Here is a 16,965-nt window from a genome sequence, read left to right on the forward strand (position 1 = left end):
GTACAATGATGGATAATTTTTTTCTTGAATAAAATATCGTTTTTTATCATAATTTGAAAGAAAAATTTGTGGATAGCTTATTTTCGATACACTCCTTAGTATGAAAATATTTGCTCCTTTTTACATCGTCACTTATACGAATACACCCTTGAAATTGAAGGTTTCAATACTCCATTGAAAAAAAATCTAGATATGAAAAGGACCAGCATTCGAGTCTCAACGGTAGATTTTCGTTACCGGGATATCAGAATAAAGAGAATAAAAGATTGTCATAGCTAAATTCTTTGCGGTGCTCCATGGCCATGTACCGATACCTCCGGCACATCCCAATTTGGATGTTCCTCAATGCTTCGTAGCCGGCTCTACTACAACACAATTCAGGCGTCGCACAGTGGTCCAAAACTGGAAAAAGACGGTCAAAAGTCTGTACTGACTTTGACTGATTTTTAAGAGCTAGCGTGTCTTCGAAGAAGTTTTACAAGATTATATTACGCTTCTTATGAAAGTGGCACCTTAATTTTTGTTAAGGGGGTAGCACCAATTTCGAATAAAAATAGTTTTTTTTCACAAAAATTTTTTTTTCTCTGTCTTATTTTGAAGAAAAAAACATTTGAAGTATTTCTGCTGAAGATATAAATAGTGTAAAAAAAATATTCTTTGAGATATATTCACTTTATTTTAAAAACATTTTTTTGGATTTATCTACGTAGAATCTACCTCTATTACCTAAGTATCTACTACAAAGTGCGCGTAAACACGCATAAACATGCTTATGCTTGCACGCGCAACTTAAGCAAATTGTTGGGATTTTTATTTTGTTTACTTTTTGACAATTAACAATATTATAAAAAATCTAAGTGTAACTCGATGCAATTTTTTTAGGCCTTTTTCAAAGTGGGTTTTAAATATTGAAAATCCGAAAAATTATCAAAAGTTCAACACATATTAAAAAAATGGAATAATATTTTCCAATCCTAATATGAAAAAGTATTGCAAAAGTATAAACCTTTACGAAGAGATTTCATTCTTAAACGTGTAAATAAATTGAGTTATCGCGAGGCAACACGTTTTTTAAGACGATATGTTGATCGTGAGATGCTCACTTAGAGATGTGCGAAGCAGCTCATACCGGTGAGTAGCTCCGAACCGAACAGCTCAATAAAGGGAATCGATTCAATGTATCAGCTCATCAGCTCATTAAGATTGAACTGAAGGTTTTTTTCGAGCACCGTTTTTTTGCACCGTTTTTCTTACTCCGTTTTTCTTTCATATGCATGATCGAAATCATTGATGCACAAAGAACAATGCTATGCGAACTAACTTGTTTGCGAATTGTTATTATGTCATATTTGAGAATATCTGCAAAAGTGGCATCCCTGAATGTATCTTAGCCTACTGAGTGAGAGGTAAGATTTCTTTTGACAACGGCTCATTCAATCTGTTAAGGGCTGGGGACAGTACCGTAAAGTGGTAGGATTTTTGCTATTTTCCCGTTTCAAATTAAATTTTCGTGGAAACGGTGCCGAATATATAAAAACCCACCGGACAATGTCTTCGAAACTTAGTTGAGAATATTCTGTGGAATTTTCAGAATGATTCATTGAGTTAAGCGGCCGTGTTGTATTTTTTTCTGACTCAAGAACTGCTGAAAATTGGAACGCTCGGAAATGCATACCTCTACTTTTTCATCGAATATCTTGGCTTTGAAGGCTTGTATCATAAATCTACCGTGACAAAATCAAGATAATTTAGTTTAGATACGATTAGTACATAAAAACATATATGTTATCGCGATAAAAATAAAGTCTTATATTTTTCTGTGAAACAAAGTCAGTTTCAATGCATACGCCATTTTTTTCGCTTTGGTTTCCTGATAGCATTCTGAAAAAGGAGAGAGAAATAAAATTGGCTCGACAAGGCTGCCAAACACACACACACATTCACAGACATCTTTGTGAAGGTTTAATGTTTTTTGCATTGTTTTTTTTTTTTGGAATCCATGTAATGTCCAAACCAAACGATAGATTTATGTGATAAAACTTCTCTTCAAAATAATAAAATGTATGCTGGTAACCCGGTACAGTTTGCTCATATACGAGAGAGTACAAGAGAAATACGATGCGCAAAGGGAATTGAGCGAACCACGTGGTCGATTTAAAACTCAACACGGGGGACAGGTATAGCGTGATGGGTAAGTCGATGCCTTTCACGCAGCCCACCTGGGTTCGATTCCCAACCCCCGCACATAGGGTCAGAAGGTTTTTCTGGCCCGAAGAGGTTAATGACCTCAAGGTTAAAACCTCTATAATCGAAATAAAAAAATTAAAAATATCACGCGACCCTCTGTCCTCAGACCTTAAAGAAAATACACACTTGGAAAAACGAACAAAAGCTCATGCACACATTTCTTCTCATTTATAACTCGCTCTTCAAGAGCCGAAAATCCGTTCAGCTTGTAGCTTGTTTCCACCTTACCAGCAGAGATGCGAGGTTATTTTCCAAAAAATCTGTGATCAAGCCAAAAACATATATGTGCAAAATCTGTGCACGTTTCCCCGTTTCCATAATAACTAATCGGAATCATTTTGGTAAGCACGAAAAGGTCTCACTATTTCCTAACGCTCTGTAATTTTTGGTGCTAAACTGTGATCAATTTCAAAAATCTGTGATCGATTTCAGAATCTGTGTAAATCTGTGACCATTTTCAGAAATCTGTGAAAATCTGTGCCATTTTTTAAATCTGTGCAAAAGATTGAAAATCTGTGGAACACAGATTAATCTGTGAACCTGGCATCCCTGCTTACCAGTGCGGAGAACTGGTGAGCTGCGGTTCTTTTAAAAAGAGCTGTGAGCTATCAGCTCTTTTTAAAGATTCGATTCACTGGAATAGCTCAGGAATGAATTGCCCATCTCTACGCTCACTGCAAAAGTGAGTTACAGAAATAGCAGACGCTTGACACCCTCTGTTTCTTAACCATTCATGGTTTCAGCATGGCCATAGTGAAAATGAGTTACACGAATAGTACTCAGGATATTCTCATTGGAAAAGAAATTGGATTAGGAATATAATTTCCTAAAAGTATTGTAAAAGTTTGCTGCATTAAGTTGCATATTTCGCTTCGCTACAAGGTTTCCTGGGTAAAAATAGGTCAAATGATGTATAACTTTTTCAGAAAAGAATAAACCTATGCATTACCCTCTACAAAACTATGGGATTTTACATTTTATACAATTATTCCAAACAAAATATGTAAAAAATAACTTGAAAACAAGTTATGATTAGAAAACTAGTTTTAAGGGGGTTGACATAATTCAATAAATAAAACTAACTTTGGAATGGCTTAAAAAAAAGATCCATCGAGTTCCACTTAGAATTTTTTTCATAGTATTTGGCATATCTTTTCCTTTAAATTTTGTAAAAATCAGCTGCATAAAGTTGCATATTTCGCTTCGGTGTAAGGTTTTATCATAGGTAAAAAAATGTAAAATGTTGTATAACTTTGCCAGGAAACAACAAACCTATGCACTACCTTCAACAAAAATATGTGATTTTCAATTATTCCAAAGAAAGTATGCATAAAAAAATAATTTGAAACAAATTATTTTATTCATAATTGATTTTAAGGGGGTTGCCACAAAAACACTTTGTATATCCGAAACGGTGCGAAGTACACTTTTGGTATATTTGACAAAGTAAATTATTTTTAATACTTCTGAAAGTTTGTCGAAGAAAAAAAATTTCTATCTCTTTAGAAAAAAAAAGTTATTGTTATATTTTTTTGTCAAAGTAGGCCATGAACAATTAGGGATAGAATCAAATTACGCGGTATATATTTGTAAATAATTTCTTAAAAGCAACTATATGCATTAAAAGAACGGTTTGGCAGCTACTGAAATATGTCCACGTTTTTATTGATTCGAACCACTGTGCGTCGTCCACCGTCTGGTGGCTGCCAAGCATAACAACAGCAGTAACCACCAACCCAAAAAGTGATTTAATAAATATGTTCCAATAGTAAATCAAATAAAATTTCTTCGATGATGGTTGTTCCTACTTCTTTACGGTTGCCGTTCGCCAGTTCGACCAGAGGGTCAATTCCGCATTAATTTGGTTCAAAATGATTACCGCACGAAGCAATTTCATGTTATTTATTTTGAATAGTATTTTATTCTTGTTCGGTTCTCGCCGGGCCACCGAACAACCGGTTACTACCGTCAGGCTCACCGTCACCCCGTTCGACAGCACCGAGCGATCATAATTCATCATGAAAATGCGATGTGTGAAACTGCGAAACTGAAAATTTATCGCATGTAATATAATTAAGCACGAGGTGACACTTCTGATAGTGAAGCTGGTGTGATACCGCACTACGGCTTGACATAGAAATTGATCTATAGTTGTTTAGATTAATTCAGGCAATCATTGTAACGACATAGTTCGATTGTATATGAAAATACTCGAGTAAATTTTCGTCTCCTGAACAATTTAAAAACAACAAAGGTCGACAGCAAACACTCTAAACTCTTGACTTACTCAGACAAATAAACTTATCTAATAATCGAAATAATCTCAACTTAACCCGCACGGTATCTTTTTTAATCTCTGCTAAACTTTACTAAGCTCTCTAAATATTGTTCGGGTACAGACAAAGTTTAGAGTGATTTACCCTTTGGAAACCTGAGTGTTTTGCTGCATAGTGGATGTAACAAGAGTGACGCTTGGTGGTAAATGTAGTTCAATTTGAACTGCTAATGCACTGATGAGCCGGAGGCAATAAATAATGAAAAAAGAGTTGACTAATTAATAGAGATTTAAAAACAATTAATATGAGATTCATTCTTATCAAAACTTGCGTCGTATATAGAATTTGATAGCATAATCGAAGCCGATGACAATTTTGCATCAGAACGATTGCAATTAATTTAGAGTGTATATATGAGGCCATATGCAATCATTTGGCGATGCCAAACTGCTGCGCAAAAACAAGAACCAATTCGATTTACGGGTGATGATAGGTTGTGAACTGTGCACGACCAATCCCCAAACCAAACAATGTGCGTCGGCTAGCTAAATACCTGCTTGTTGGGTAAACATCTGTTCTTTGCTTGCTTGATTTAACATAAGCCAGTGCTTGTCATCGGGGTGGTCCGGGTGTGATTTATGTTCTATGTATGTACGCTGTATGTAATGTGGTTTGTGGTTTGCATCACACATGATGCTTGGTTGAATGTTTATGCTCAACACCTCAAATGTGTCCTCATTCTTTCGGTGACTTTTATCTTGGAAATTCCGAATGAATTGAATCTTTTTTTATACCGTCTCGTGAAATTTATGTGGTGTAATAAGAAGAATTTTGAAAAGAAATCCATTATGATCCGGTGCTGGAACTATATACAAGATGTCAAAGATCAATCAGTCTGGTCAGTTGTGATTTAAATGTTTACATCACTTGAGCTTCAGTTAATCATAATCGACGCGGAAAAAAATAATATCAATATCAGTGGCATCTCGTGACGAAATTTGTGCACACAGTTGTGCACAGATTATATGGTAAGTGTAAACTAAAGATTGAGTAATGAATATTCGTTTGTGTGTTTAATTATAATAAAATAGTAATAAACTTTTGGACGGGATTTTTTTATTGAACTTTTTTCGTATCATCGATACATACGGTGTTGTAAACCTCGAGCAAAATTGTCCATAATGTCATCAATAAAACCGCTTCGACGTGACAACTGAGAGCTTAGCATCTCTGAAGACAGCAATTTGTTTTCAACTGCCATAAGCATAAGCCACTGAAATCGCTCTTGAAGGTGTGCATACAAGTTCTCATAGAGCAAAATGTGACAGAGAGAATAACAAATCTCAGAGCTGAGCTAAGAAATTTCTTCTTTTCTTGAATCTGCGCAGTAACTCATGTGCACGGGAAAGACACAAACACAGCAGCAAGAGATATTTGAAATTTCAAATTGGATGTATATGATATGTGTGTAAATGCACGCAATTTCGGCGCACAAGGCAAAGTGCTCGAGTTCAGAGCGCCACGTATTGGTAACGTAAATGCGACATAAAAAGATCATTTGGTTGTCAGTGGCCGGCAAGTGCAAAATTATGAATTTGTGCATAAATGGCTGATTTCATTGAATAAATAGAGAATTGACAAAAAATAATTGAATTAATTCCTTCAATTTGGCTGTGCAGTGCACGAGGTGCACATGAGGACGAGACGCCACTGATCAATAGCTGATGATGTTTCCGATGTTTTAATGCGGGGGATACGTACCGCATAAAAAACCGTGAAAGTTCGGAAAAACGCAAAACTAAAGAAAAATTTTGTTCGATGCCAAATGTCTTAGAAATGCATTAAAAGTTCAGATCTGATGTAAATAAAAAAAATTTTGAAAAAAATCGACTTTGAAAGTTAGAAAAATTTTGAGATTTACAAATTTTTTTATGCCAAAATGTCTTGGAAATGCATGAAAAGTCCAGATCAGGGGTAATTTAAAAAAATTTTGTTTTGAAAAAAATCGACTTTGGACATTTTTAAATTTCCGAAATCTAATTTTTTTCATGTCAAACTTTTTGGAAAGGCATGAAACGTCGAGATCTGGTGTAATCTAAACAAAATATGCAAAAATCTACTTTGGGATTTTGGAACCGCATAATTTCGGAAACCGCGAAATTAAAAAAACAACTGATTCCGAATGTCTTAGAAATACATGAAACATCCAGATCTGGTATAATCTAAAAAAAAATATTGGAAAAAAACGACTTTGGGATCGGGTATAGAAAAACCGTAAAACTTTTTTATTGTAAATGTCTTAGAAATGCATAAACAGTCTACATCTGGTGTAAAAACAATTGAACTTTCTTTTTTTACTCAAGTTTACAATAACTGGTATATTCCTAATAAATTTCCGCTTTCTTATGATAGATGGCATTCTATATTCTGTGTTGCTGTTGGTAAAACATAGATGTCATTTCTTTTCGTTATTTCGATTGTAGAAAATGCGGTTTTCTTAAAAAGCTCTTGCAAGCAGTCGGTGTATGTACCAGATTCTGAACATATGCACCATGCATGGCTTTTTATGTTCAATCAGAAGAAAGCTGATTCGGAAGCCACCGTAACATTTGCAGAAGTTTATTCCGGTTGTGCTCTAACACTTCGAACATGCAGCGAATGTAGTAGCTGAAACATGGTAAAACTGTCAACGGTGTTCGCTACCAGCAACAAATGATTTGACTCGAGCAATTGCAAAAACCGATCGAAATGTAATGAATGACATATAAAGGGGATTGTGCTTCACGACAATGCACCATCACACAAGTCGAAAGGTGTTTGAGACTTGCTGGGTAGTCTCCATTGGGAATTACTCGACCAAGCGGCTTTTTCACCAGACCTGGCCCAGTCAAAAAGCTATGAAAATGTGTTGTTGATGTTTTTTTTTATGTCCAGACAATATTAATAAATTTTTAAATATACTCAATCAAAAATTAAATTTAGAACTGAACAAATGGCTGTATCGCGTTGAAGATTTACATATCTTTCTAATTATGAATGAATTAAAAGGCACTATAATCATTTTTGCGATTGTACCGCATTTTGCTGGTCAAGATGATTACTTGTCTTCCCATTCAGTTGTGTGATGCAGCATTGACAATCAGATTGCAGTTTCCACCAACACTCTATGTTGAGTATCTGTGCTATAATTTTATGAGATACTAAGGACCATTAGCAGGTTATCATTTTTCGCCTCCGTCTAAACGGCCCACGACTTACGAAATTCACTAAATCTTCCTTACTACAAAAATCAATGTAGGTTTATTATTCCTCGATTCGCTGTTAGTTTACCGAGATATCCCTTTTCGTGGCGAATTGAATCCAATTCCCGTGATGATTGCGTGTGTCTCCTACAACAGCTTAGTTATGTCATCTGTCGCGACGTAATTTGCGACTCGAATATTTTCTTAGAATCCCTTGAGCTACAACAAATCTCGGATTCACTGATCAATTTTTACGGTACGTTTCGTATAATTGATAGTTGTTCCTGTAGTAATATAAAGCATCCTTTTCCTGTCAACCGAGCAATTCTATGAATGGGAAACAAGTCATCAGATTTCACAGACTCCATTTTGGATGATACTTGGCGAACGTTTTCATTATAGTAACACGTCGGTCGACAAGTCCTCGGTCTGACAGAGAGATGGCACTACTAATTTAAACCGCCTCTAGTGTTCAATAGAGACATTGTTGAGCTATCATCTGTCAAATTTTCATGACAATCGATTCATTAGTGTGTTTGTGATTTTGCTTTCAGTATCGCTATTTTTAGAAAATTAGAATATTGTGCGCTTTTTAAAACATTGTTTTTATAAAAACAAAATACTGTCCCAGCATTATCCGGACTCCTTTAAGCAAAACGACCATTATTGACACTCTAGTCTAGACTGCAAGAGATAGCTGACATTGTTTACAAAGCTGGTGTCGCGCTTTTTCACAAAACAATTAATCATAATGATGAATTGAAATTTAAACTGCCACTGTGTCCACCATATTCGCATGATTTAGCTTCCGAGACTAAATTCTGTGCAGATAATTGGAAATCTGTGAAACACAGATTAATTTGTGAACCTGTTATCCTTGGTTAAGCCCGTATCCGAACGAGTTAAGCTGCTTTGAGATTGATTTAAAACCCTAAGGCTTCTTTTTTCAACTAAAAAAAATAGGCCCAAGCTTAAAATTTATTTGTTTGTTCATAATTTTTAACTTTTTCCATTAAATAAACTGTTTTATGAAATTGCATATTTGAAAGCTAAGGAAAAGGCGCACATTTCATGTCTCAGGCACATTTTTGTATCTTTATTAAATTTTACAGTATAGACTGTTGAAAAAAGGCTCTTTTTTGTAAATGCATAACTTCAAAAAATCATATCGAATATTTTCGAATTCTTTGCCGAGAAAAAACAGCTCGATGAAAAAAAAAATTTCTATTTTTTTCAGTGTATATTTTAGGCTATACGCTTACTTGTAGCTAATCAGTTGCACAAAATGGTGTTTTATAGGATATTGGATTGGGTCGAACTCTTTCAATTTGATTGGTACAATATCTGACGAAAGTGTACAGTAGATGCTACGTATCATACAATTGGATAGGGTTCTACTCAACGATAACGATAACGACGATAACATAAAAAAGTGAAAGAAATTGTGCTTGAAATCGTCGTGCCAACGCGAAACGCCGAAAGAATTATTTTTTTTTTTTTGCATGATTGTGACTGAATTTTCGGCCAAACACGAAATGAAAGTCGTCGCTCAGCCACCGTATTCGCCAGATTTGGCCCCCTGTGACTTTTTCTTATTTCAAAAACTAAAACACAGAGAACAAACATCCAAGTAAAGATTTCAATGTGTGTAAGAAATTTACCGGTTGCTTTGAAAAGCAATCACCAAGTAGCAATTCTCCAGTAGAGGCACTTCGAGTAGCACAGCAGTCGCTTATGGGCTCTCACGTTCGAGCTTCCATGCAATGATAATTAATGCGTGCAAAGTCGTACGCAACGTTGTTTTTTAACGGAATTTCACTTGTATGCTTTACACAGCTTTTTTGAAAAAGTACTAGTACGGGGAACGCGCCATGACTCGATTGAGACCATAAGAAGTAATTCGCTGAAGAAACTGGAGACCATTCCGGCCGAGGTCTCTGACAAGTGTATGGAAAATTGGATGGACCGCTGTAATGCCTGTATTGGTTCAAAAGTAACCTATTTTGAAGGGGATAATAAAGAAATGTACTATAATCTAAAAACCTGTTTTTATCCACCTAGTGGTGTAATGATGCCTTTCTCATTTTCATTGTCTCCTGTATATTACAGAAGAAATTCCCCGAAAGGGGCTGGGATCCACTAGGAGATTGATAGTACCTATTAGCTCTCTCCGGACAGTACTCGCCTAGATGCAGTGTGGAATCCGGCGGAAAAAAAATGAACCAAGAATAGATCAACTGGGTTCCTGCTTCCATGTCGTAAAAGGCGACAGTTGCAGGAGTTTCTTTTTCCTTTCAGTTATCAGATATTTTAAATGTTTCACTTCTGATTACACTATTTTACTAAATTATCTCTTCATTCAACTTATCTATTTCCGTCTAGCTTTGGAGAAAAGCTTTATTTGGAATGTTTTCTTCTTCCATGTTTTGATTGTCTTTCAGGATTATAAATTGAATGATAAAAATCAACTATTGCACAAATCAGTTGATATTACAACGTTAATACCAGAGATAACATATATCGGTATATTGAATACATAGTATAAAAACACTTGATATTAATATTTCAAACAATAAATTAATATTTTTCTCGGTAGCCGGCTGCCCAGATCAACCTATATAAACAATTAATAATTTTAATAAATATTTAAAATAATAAAGCGGAAATAATACAGAATCAAGATGCGCGTGAAATCTGTTGACCTTTATTTGGTGATTTCAAATGATTTTAGAACAACTGTTTAGAATATGTCAATGCAATGAATCAACTATTTTGTCTAAATCCTATTCACTCGTTTATTTTGTATCACGTAATTTCATTTATAAAAAATAGGGAAGTTTTTATTCTTTGCGCGATAGTATTGCAAATTATTCGTCAGTTTCCTCGAATAAGAGCTGTGAACCAAGACTTTCCGGGACTTCAATATATGATATTGTTGAAACGTTCACTCTAGAAGTCAGTTAGTTTAGGGTGCATCCGAGCATCTTGAAACTGGAACATACCGAGTCGCGCGCGAGTACTACCAATACTGAAATTTTTACTAACAAATATCCTTCTCCCGTGACACTTGTGGAGTGCGCAGTAGTATATACGGCCTCTAGTAACAACAAGTGTTGGACTAACATCCCTTCTCATTCCTTAGACGATCTACGTTCGGGCCTGGCCGGCGCCGGTACTGATCTGAGACAAGACCTGACAACCGGCTTCTTATTCTTCCTTTCGAATCATCCTTCTCGTCATTTTCGCTCTGTGGAATAAATACTAACGTATCGGTTACAGTGTAGCCATATTAACAGATTTTTTTATAATTTTATGCTAAGAAAAAAAATTTATTTAATTTAAATTTTTAGACTCGGTTTTTGATTTGTAATAAACATGAAAAATGTTTCGGTGAATGCTTTTTTTATTATATATTAATGCTTAAAAACAATTAATTGAACTTTGATGAAAAAACACGAAATATCTCACGTTGAACTCAAAATCGATTCCATTGTTGACGTATTACCGGATCTTTTAGAAACCGGAAAAAGTCAAGTTTGGATAGAAATGCTTAGTGCGACCACAGTGTGGAACCAAAGACATCATATTAACAAGATATCCAGCTCTCACATTTCCCGAACAAATCATTGACAACATCCTTTTTTGCGAGCATGGTGCCCTCAGGCGAGTCCGCATCGAATCTCGTACATAGAAGTAGGGGAGAGAAATGTCAAATTCGTGCGCGCCAAAATAGCAGCACTGCGCACCCATACAATTGACATGATATGTTGAATGTGATGCCGTGCGATGGCGTTGCTGAACTGAAGATTGAGATCGCTCAAAGCTGACAAGGTCTGGTGGAACACAACAGTTCATTCTTCTCGTAAAACTAAACACATTTCGAGTTTACACTAATTTAACAAATCTTTTTTGGTTACACTTTAATTCACTAAAAAGAAAAACGGTTCGATGCTGATTTTAATTACACAGTGCTGCCCCTATAAACATTTACTACAAATGAGATTGAAAAAAAGTGAAACATTTTCTGAAAATTTTCATTTTCATTGGTGCGCTAAAATTATACATTCTAATGAACTTGTTTTCTGATTTTCTTTATACTTGGCATCATTGCTCGCGTACCCTGCAAAAGTTTTTTCGTTTCACAATGTGCGGGTAGCAACATCAAAATCAGCCAATCAGAAACTGGTCCATTCTGGAACAAAAGCATCCCCCTCAGTTGTCAGGTCTTGTCTTAGGTATTGATCAATGAATTATGGAATTACCAGAAGATGTACATTGAAGGATGATTTACCAGTCCCACATTGGATCATCTAGAAATTCCATGTACAATTTCAGCTAATCCCGATCAGTAACGGAGTAGCAACCAGGGGTGGTCGCTCAAGCTCAAGCTATATTACAGCAGAAATTCCCCGAAATACTACAATTTTAAAAAGTTCAGAAAATAGTTAAGAAGATTTCTGTTGCATAATACTACTAAATTCATACACTACATTTGAATTTAAGTTATTTTATCGAATTTGATTATTATTGTCGGTACCGGAACCGAAAGCTGGATATCGACATAGTGACATTCGTTTCATTCAATCATACACTAATATGACCTACAAATTTATTTACGATTCTCCATGAAGATTTGAATTTTGTAGAAAAAAATGTACCGGTAGTCGGCCAATATAAAGAGGAAACTTATGAACAGTGTTCCTGAAATTAACGTTTTCATACTGAGCACCCTATCTCCGGAACCAGGGCTTTGATCCGAATGAAAATTGGGATATTCTTATGGCATCACTTCCATCTCCGAGAAAAGTGAGTGACATTATTTCAACATTTTTTGTGCATATCACCCATCATTTTTTGTGCATATATGTTATTCCGGAATCGGAAGTCGGATCCAAGTCGGACACACACACACACACACACACACACACACACACACACACACAGAGAGAGACAGACATTAGCTCAGCTCGTCGAGCTGAGCCGAATGGTATATGGCATTCGGCCCTCCGAGCCTCGGTTCAAAAGTCGAGGCAAAAGTGTTTGGATCAGAAGGTAGATCGCGGTTTTCCAACTTTTCGGCTGTTGATTTTTAAAACTGCTCTGCTTAATTAAGGCGACGGCTTTACACCTACAAACCAAAATAAATAGAAGATATCTGGAGATGTTAGATAAGATAATTCTAATATGTTTTGTATCACGTAATATATGTAATCAGTTGATTTTAAAAATAAGATTGTTTAAGATTGAAGAAGAACAATAAAAGAAATTCTGCAGTAGGCTTCTCTCGTTCCTGAATAAATAAATGAGTAAATAAATTAAAAAAAAACCATTTTCGGTAGAGTAAAAAAATACAACAGCCATGTTGACATGGTCACAGATGTGAACAGTGAATCAACTGCTGCTTAACCATTTTTGGCCACTAGAGAGAAAATATATCTTTACCACGAAATTTATGCTATGTTTATGTGATTGGATGTAAAAATTGTTTGGAGACTTGTGACCTGGAAATATGTAATAATGTAATAATTAACCAGAAGTAAATAAAATTTCAATGACAAACAACAAATTGTATGAATCATTTCAATCAAACTAATAATCGCGGGATACGCCTACTTCGATTAGCCCGTAGCTAGTAAATCAACTAACGAATCCATCCTCTTTCTCTACTTACAGTCCTAGTGGCCCAACGATGGACATGGAGCCACGGGCGATTCTGCAAGATCTTAAGATCCAGTCCTTCGACAGTATCCGTTTTGCATCCTACCGGACGGCTTGCAAACTTCGATATGTTCAAAAGTCCACGAATTGTAAGTCATTTTAATCAAATTCCCAACGCATTGTCACGCTAAAACATTCAACCATTTTCTCTTCCACAGTACACCTGGTCGACATCTGGAACGTGATCGAAGCCTTCCGAGAAAATGGTCTAAATACGCTGGAACCCCAGAACGAGGTCAGCGTAAGCCGACTGGAAACGTTGGTGTCCTCGCTGTATCACAACCTGAACAAACGTCTTCCTCCAACGCAACAAGTTCCTGTTGATTCCAAAGCTAGTCTACTGTTGAATTGGCTGCTGGCAGCCTACTCCGGCGATAATTCCGGCAAGATTCGTGTATTTTCGATCAAGGTGGCGTTGGCCGTTATGTGTGCCGGGAAGATGGTCGACAAGCTGAGATGTTAGTAGATTGAATTCACCGTTGGAACAAAATCAAAAATCACATTTCTTTCATTTTCCAGACGTGTTCTCACAAATATCCGATGGTGCCGGGCAACTGATACACTGGAAGCTCGGAGACTTTCTGCGAGAGGTTCTAGCCCTACCGGCAGCGGTTTTTGAATCGCCTACATTCCACTACAAGGAAGGCCTGGAATCGGAAATTTTTCCCGTTGAGAACAAAATCACCGTGAATGATTTTATGGCAGCCTTCATGTCCGAACCGGGACCATCCTGTCTAGTGTGGCTTCCACTGCTTCATCGATTGGCCACTGTGGAAGCCGTAGTACATCCAACGGTTTGCTCCGTTTGTCTGCGGGAAAACTTCACCGGATTCCGCTACCGGTGTCAGCGATGCCATGCGTATCAACTTTGTCAGGACTGCTTCTGGCAGGGAAGAGTATCGCTAAACCACCAAAATGATCACGAAGTCAAAGAATACTCAAGCTATAAAAGTCCCAGCAAACAGATTGGCCACTCACTGCGCAAAAGTTTCCGGTGTGTACCAGAAAAAACCAATCAGGTATTGCCACGGTTTCCGGACCAACCGGAAAAGACGCTAAATTTGTCACACATCGTGCCACCTTCGCCCCTGCCATCGCACAATGGCTTCAACGATGGACCGATGATCCCCGGAATGTACGATCGAAGTAGTACACTTGATTCTAGGTGAGAAAACGTTAGGGCTACCGTTTTGAAAGATAACACTTTCCACAAAAAAAAATCATTTCAGAGGAACCGGTCTCTCACTAGATAGTAATGGGACATCGACGCGAGGAGCCAATTCAAACGATGAGGAACACAGGCTGATTGCTCGATACGCCCAAAGATTGGCTCAAGAAAGTCGAACGGTAAAATTCCGAAATTTCAAAGTCTTCTTCAAATAATTGCTAAATTTTCCACAGCCCGGAAGCTCTGCACCGGATCCGGTCCAGATCGGACTGGACAGTTCCCGAGCTCAGCGTGAGCTGATCCAACAGCTAGAGTCTAAAAACAAAGAAATCATGCGTGAAATCCAAAAACTTCGCCGCCAGCAGGAAGCCGAACAGGTGGCCCCCGAAAGTCCCGCCCTGATGAGCGAACTGCGTGCCCTGCGACAGCGAAAGGGGGAGCTCGAAGGTCATCTGGGAGCACTACAGGACTCACGACGGCAGCTAATGGCACAGCTCGAGGGGTTGATGCGGATGCTGAAGAACCACCAGACGCAGAGTCCCCGTTCCACTCCGAACTCTAGTCCGCGGTCGGGGAAAAGCCCGCCGCTCCCACCCGGTAAGTTTACTGTGTTTAGGGCATGCGAAGAGACCCCGTCGGATGATGCTTCTGTGCCATCTTCCCCTCCTCCGTTTCTTTTTCTCAAACTACTCAATTCAGAGGACCCCGGAGTTACTCTGCCTACATTAATTTGTTTTTTAAATGTTTTATTGTATTGTTACTTAAGTTGATTATTCAGTTACATGTGGAGACTTTTCGCCCTATTATATACATCAGTAATTCCGAAACTTTTTTGGTCGAATCGTCATTTTGGACTCATTATTTTTTCTATTGCCTCCTGGTAAAAACATTAAAATGTCCAATATAACTCTATTTAGCATTTTTGCAGTTACCTTGAGTTTCAAACCGTTCAGTTCGATATTATTATTATTGTTTGGTTTAAGCAAAGTAGCTCTAGATTTCTATTCTGTCAAGTAATCATTAAAATATTTAAGCTTCTTTGTAGGCTACTACAGATTACTCGTAGATTTGTACCATCAGCTAACAGACTTGTATCGTCACAGAATATATATTTCTAATAACCAACGGGTAGATTTGGAAGATCAGAAGTGAGAATGTCATACAAGAGCTAACCTGTAGAGCACGATCGTGTTAAATAATTTTGAATCGTTTTGATCAAATGAATAGTAAAGTGGAAGTCAGACATTGTCGCTATTAAACTTTGTACCAAACACTGTCGAATGCTTTTTCTATGTCTAGAAGAGCAACTCCAGTGGAAAACCCAGAAGATTTATTTGCTTTTATCCTGTTTGTTACTCGAACAAGTTGTTGAGTACACTAAAACCTCAATTTACGCTAATTTAGTTTACGCGACTTACACGTTTTATTTGAAATAACACGATTTTCTACTTAATTTACACGATGGTCGTTTAAAAAAAATTTTTGCATGATGAAGGAAATTCTCATTTATACGCATACAAAACAATCCAACATGCTTCAGTGAATTGGATATTATGAAATATACATTACGGAATTGTTTGGTCTAGTGAAGGTTGTGGGTATCCAAGAATTCTCTGGAATAGGGAAATTAGTGTATGAACGCGTGACTGGTGACTTTTGCATAACTTTTGAGTGCGGCATGTTCTCGTAGTACTATATTCAGCGAATTGACATGTTATGATAATGTTTGTGGAAGTTTTTGTCCATCCAAAACCTTCTTGAGGTCTACCAACGAAACCGATGACATTAGTGACTTTCTTTTTCGTGGTCCATACTCCTGGTATCACATTCAATTAGTTGGATCATTTTGATGAGGTGCCAGTTTGTCCAAAAATTACTTGGAGTTTAGGCCTTAAGATCTATCAGCGTAACCAAATGAACTATCAAGATCCTTGTACACGGTTCATGTTTATGATACCACATGAAAATTTTAAGGTCACCCAAAAACTACCTGAAGTTCAGGTCTTAAGATCTACCAACATAACAAACTACAATAACGAACTTATTGATCACGGTCTATTAGCGTGATTTCACTTACAATTAAAAGGTTTTATTGCAGATGCACTAGGTCACCCCTAAACTACCTGGAGCACAGGCTTTATCCTTGGCCTATACTCGTGCTACCACAAGAAATTAATAGATCTATTGTGAATGAACTACGCCATCCAAACACAACCTTCAGTTCAGACCATAAGATCTACCAGAATAACAAAGAGCGTTAAAGAACTTACACTTCACGCTTCATACTCGCGATTCACTGAAGACCTTGAATGAC

General features: G+C 37.0%; 1 protein-coding gene across 9 annotated transcripts in view; it reads left to right on the top strand.

Moving 5' to 3' along the window:
• Nucleotides 1-16,965, top strand: part of LOC131432466 (dystrobrevin beta) — a 121,476-nt gene that overhangs the window by 85,754 nt on the left and 18,757 nt on the right. For all 9 annotated transcript variants that reach the window (XR_009229866.1, XR_009229868.1, XR_009229867.1 and 6 more), the window contains 5 exons: nt 13,439-13,572; nt 13,642-13,941; nt 14,003-14,648; nt 14,713-14,830; nt 14,885-15,248. Coding sequence is in view for 6 of the 9 variants with exons in the window: in XM_058598760.1 (XP_058454743.1) it covers nt 13,455-13,572; nt 13,642-13,941; nt 14,003-14,648; nt 14,713-14,830; nt 14,885-15,248 (1,546 nt within the window). In the remaining 3 variants the exon portion in view is untranslated. The remainder of the gene's footprint in view (nt 1-13,438; nt 13,573-13,641; nt 13,942-14,002; nt 14,649-14,712; nt 14,831-14,884; nt 15,249-16,965) is intronic.

The sequence above is a fragment of the Malaya genurostris genome, chromosome 2 (genome assembly GCF_030247185.1).
Source record: "Malaya genurostris strain Urasoe2022 chromosome 2, Malgen_1.1, whole genome shotgun sequence".
NCBI lineage: Eukaryota > Metazoa > Arthropoda > Insecta > Diptera > Culicidae > Malaya > Malaya genurostris.